The sequence below is a fragment of the Echinops telfairi genome, unplaced genomic scaffold (assembly GCF_000313985.2).
Source record: "Echinops telfairi isolate 266 unplaced genomic scaffold, ASM31398v2 ScPeMD7_7459;HRSCAF=8497, whole genome shotgun sequence".
Lineage (NCBI taxonomy): Eukaryota > Metazoa > Chordata > Mammalia > Afrosoricida > Tenrecidae > Echinops > Echinops telfairi.
In genome coordinates, this window is record NW_022111359.1 from 3,807,299 (window position 1) to 3,811,695 (window position 4,397).

The 4,397-nt window shown below is 61.3% G+C and overlaps 1 protein-coding gene across 1 annotated transcript in view; it reads left to right on the forward strand.

The window, feature by feature from the left end:
* The window catches only part of GNA11 (G protein subunit alpha 11), a 6,869-nt gene extending 2,496 nt beyond the window's left edge, over positions 1 to 4,373 (forward strand). Inside the window, exons 2-6 of the mRNA XM_004714281.2 lie at positions 1,324 to 1,478; positions 1,754 to 1,882; positions 2,699 to 2,828; positions 3,023 to 3,176; positions 4,108 to 4,373. Coding sequence (XP_004714338.1) covers positions 1,324 to 1,478; positions 1,754 to 1,882; positions 2,699 to 2,828; positions 3,023 to 3,176; positions 4,108 to 4,298 — 759 coding nt within the window. The 3' untranslated portion in view covers positions 4,299 to 4,373. The remainder of the gene's footprint in view (positions 1 to 1,323; positions 1,479 to 1,753; positions 1,883 to 2,698; positions 2,829 to 3,022; positions 3,177 to 4,107) is intronic.
* Positions 4,374 to 4,397: the final 24 nt, after the last annotated feature.

Here is a 4,397-nt window from a genome sequence, read left to right on the forward strand (position 1 = left end):
CCCATCCATCAGTGGTTCTTTCAGTGTAGAGAACCCCATCTTCACTTTGTACAGTAACCTCCACTTGTTCTTGGCAGTTAGAGAGCGACTGTGTCCTTCATGGATCTACAAATGTCTGTTGACTGTTCACGAACGCACGAAGCACAGGGTTAGGGGCCCTCGGTGATACAACTGCAGGGGCTTTTATGGGTTCTAGTGTCCATGTGTGTCCCACCTGCTCTCTTGTGTCATGGCGTTGGTTGCAGCCCCTCAGGTGACAGCACCTGCTCACTTTCTCCCCGCTTGTCTGTCCCCTCTTGCTCTCCGAGCTGTGTTTTGGGGCAGGTGCCCCTCTTTTTATTCTCGCGGGGTCAGTGGCTCTGAGGAGCACGTTCCTAACGGGTGTCCTGGTTGGCTCTCTAGGCTTGTCTGTCATTCAGCTGAGGGGTGGTTTCCCGTGCGCACACGCACGTGTGCTACTCAGCTTCAGGCTTCGGGGATACCACAGGCCCACAGTCTGAGAGGCCGCACCGTCTCTGCAGACCGGGAAGTCTGGGCTTTGTTCATGTGCTTGGATTTTGTTCTGTTCCCTCTCTTCTGCCTTCTGTGGGGATTCTGATGAGAGCCGTGCCAGCCTGCTTTTCCTGGTCTCCGGCTCGTGCAGGGCCAAGGGTTACACGGTCTGCCCATCCGTTGGACTCATTGTGGCCCTGAGCCTTTGACCTTCGATCTTCTTTGCCACAGACGGGAAGAAAGCCACTGTTGTCCCTTCGATGGCCGGGCCGGTCGTTTTTTTCTCGGCGTGCTCTTGCACGCCCTGTTGGCTTGCTGTCTCTGTGCTTGTCAGCGGGCTCTCCTGCTGTGATTGGGCGCCTCTGTGTCGGTTCCGACCCGTACCGACCCTGCACGCAAGAGGATGAAACAATACGGTCCCCGTGCCTGGGCACATGGAGGCAGCCACAGTGCCCGTCCATCTCCTCGGGGGGCCGTCCTCCCTTTCGCTGCCCCTCCGCTTTACCAAGCACGGTGCCCTTCTCCAGGGGCGGTCTCTGCTGAGACACGCCCCGAGTGTGTGAGACAGTGACGTCTTGGCCTCCAAGGAGCACTCTGGCCCGACTTCTTCCAGACGATGGGTTTGCCCTTTGAGCTGCGGTGGTACTTTGAATATTGTCCTCCCGCACCCCGGGACGACTTTTGAAGTGTTCCTGCCTCGTCCTGATGCATATTCACAGGAAGCCTGAGCTCTGGGGCTGGAGAGACGCTGCCTGCTTGGACTGGTCCCGTCACGGGACCCTAGCTTGCCAGGCCCCTGCACTGAGCTCACAACCCCCTGCCCCCCCACAGGCCAATGCCCTTCTGATCCGGGAGGTGGACGTGGAGAAGGTGACGACATTCGAGCACCAGTATGTCAACGCCATCAAGATGCTATGGGAGGACCCTGGGATCCAGGAGTGTTACGACCGGAGACGCGAGTACCAGCTCTCTGACTCCGCCAAGTAGTGAGTGCCACCCCGCCTGGCCTGGCAAACCTTTCCGAAGTCCCCCGAGTGCCCCTTGCCCCTTCAATACCTCACTCCGGTTTTTCAGAGCTCCCCGCTGCTCTGACAGGGTCTGGTGCTCTGAGGAGCAGGATGGAAGTTTCTGGGCACTGGCCCGGGGAGCGAGCTGGTTCCCATGCATCCCCGACAGGCATTCTGGAACATTTCAGTACATTCTGATCTGTTGTTTCCCCATTCACCCACCTTCTATCCCTAAACGACGGCCTGTGTTCCAGCTACCTGACCGACGTGGACCGCATCGCCACCCTGGGCTACCTGCCCACCCAGCAGGATGTGCTGCGGGTCCGAGTGCCCACCACTGGCATCATTGAATACCCCTTCGACCTGGAGAACATCATCTTCAGGTATCAGGGCAAGAAGGGGCGCTCATCCCCCTGCCTCTCCAGCACCTGTGGGGGACCCACAGGGCTGCACACGTCTCATAGTAACCCAAGCCCGATGGCCATAGAGACAGGTGCGGAGGGACCTGGGAGCTCCTGGCTACCTTCAGGGCTTGGCACCTGGTGGAGCCATGGGAGACGAAATGGGGACTCCTGCATTAGCATGGGCGTGGGGCATGAGGAGGGGGCACTCTGGCATGCCCAGTGCAGCTGTGTGCTGTAGGACAGCAGAGTAGGGACCTACAATTGAGGATTGGATCCAGGGTAGGCGGTGGGGAGTGAGGACCTCCACTCCCAGTTGCCCTCCCTCCGGTGCTGCCCTGTCACCAGCTTGGAGTCTGGTTAGCCTGCCGGAGCAGAAATGACCGTCTTTCGTCTGAGGCCCAAACCCAGGCGGGGCTTCCGTGTGCTCAGTTCCCTCTGAGGCTCCTTCCTTGCCCTGCGGCTGCGGCTGCGGGGGGCCCAGGCACTTGTTCTCCTGTGATGTCCTGTGTCTCTCCTGGCTCACAGACCTCCCTCAGAAGATCAGGCCCCCCTCCTGCTCCAAGGTGCCCTCGAGGTCACCTGACCGAGCACATTTTCAGAGACCCAGCTCCAAATGGGCTGTCCCGGCGTGGCCCCGGCTAGGACGCCAGCTGAGATTGTGGGCAGCCCACCCTTCAGCAGGGCGAGGACCTCACGGCTGCATGGGGCTTGTGAGAGGCAGTTCCCGTGGGTGAACGCGGGGGAGAGCGGAGGCTGGCCGCCTCCACCTGCTCAGGGCCCTGGCGCTGTCAACAGGATGGTGGACGTAGGCGGGCAACGGTCGGAGCGGCGGAAATGGATCCACTGCTTCGAGAATGTGACGTCCATCATGTTCCTGGTGGCCCTGAGTGAATATGACCAGGTCCTGGTGGAGTCTGACAACGAGGTGGGTGTCGTGTCCCCCCCGCCCCACCCCCCCACCCCCGAACCCTCCCTGGTGTTGGTGGTGGAGAGGGAAGCCCTCGGAACCAAGGACAGACCTGGAGGCTGGGTGGCAGTGTGTGTGTGTGTGTGTGTGTGTGTGTGTGTTGGGGGGGAGTCCCAGAGGAGTGAGGCCCCGCCCTCCCTGCCGCCCACCAGAACCGCATGGAGGAGAGCAAGGCTTTGTTCCGGACCATCATCACCTACCCGTGGTTCCAGAACTCCTCCGTCATCCTCTTCCTCAACAAGAAGGACCTGCTGGAGGACAAGATCCTCTACTCCCACCTCGTTGACTACTTCCCTGAGTTTGACGGTGAGCCCCGGGCCGGGGCCCACCCAGGCTGACACCCCACCGCTAGCTCAGGCAGACCTGGCCCCAGAGCCTTGTCCTCTTATGGCAGGGGTGGGGGTGGGGCTTTCTGGTGGTGCCCTCATGCGCACTCCTGCGTGACAATCCAGGTAACGGGTGGCCTCGCGGCCACAGTCACATCACACCCAGGTCTTGAGGGAGCAACTCTGAGCAGGGATTGGGCATCCCCACCTATGGCCACCAGAGGTCAGGGCTAAGGACAGAGCCTCTAGGACCACCGCCTGCCCCACCCTGGCTGACATGGGATCCCAACTGGAGGGCACGCACAGTGTGGGTGACCTCCCCCCAAGGGTGCCACCCAGCCCCTCACCGCCTCTCTGCTAGGGTCAGCTGCCAGAGAGCTGGGCGGTGGGGCTGTGCTCCAGGAGGTGCCCTATTTATTAGTGTATTCAGGAGGCTGTCCCATGTCCTGGGCTCCACCAAAGGGGTCCTGTAAGTGTTTACGTGGGTGCACAGCACCTGGCCATCACGGGCCCTCAGAGGGGAACAGGGATCCTGTCCAGCACCTGTCCTCATGAGGCTTCATGACCTCCTCCCCATAACATAGGAGTGGCAGGCCCGGGGCATGTGAGGGCACACACGCGCATGTGTGTACGTGTACATGGTTGTGAAGGGTGGGCATGAGCAGGTGTGGGGCAGTGGCACGGCACGCCTGGGGCAGCAGGACCAGGGGCCTCGTGCTGGCGCTTAGCCTCTGCACTGGGGCAGCTGCTCAGCACATCCAGGAGGGGGAGCCGCTAGAGAACGGGGGAGCAACCTGCGCAGCTGGGCTGGAAGTCGGGATGGTGCACAGCCATGTGGGGAGCGGCACCCTGGGGTCCCCTGGTGGGGCTGCTGTGCAGACCTTACCAGCTCTCCCCTCCCTGGTGCCCAGGCCCCCAGCGGGATGCTCAGGCCGCCCGGGAGTTCATCCTGAAGATGTTCGTGGACCTGAACCCCGACAGCGACAAGATTATCTACTCGCACTTCACCTGCGCCACCGACACGGAGAACATCCGCTTCGTGTTCGCCGCCGTCAAGGACACCATCCTGCAGCTCAACCTGAAGGAGTACAACCTGGTGTGAGCCGCCCCCGAGCCCGCCTCGGCCTCTGTCCGCACACTTCCGCACCTTCTCACCCGCCTGGCCTCAGCCGGGACGCTCTGGTTTTTGTTTGTTTTTGTT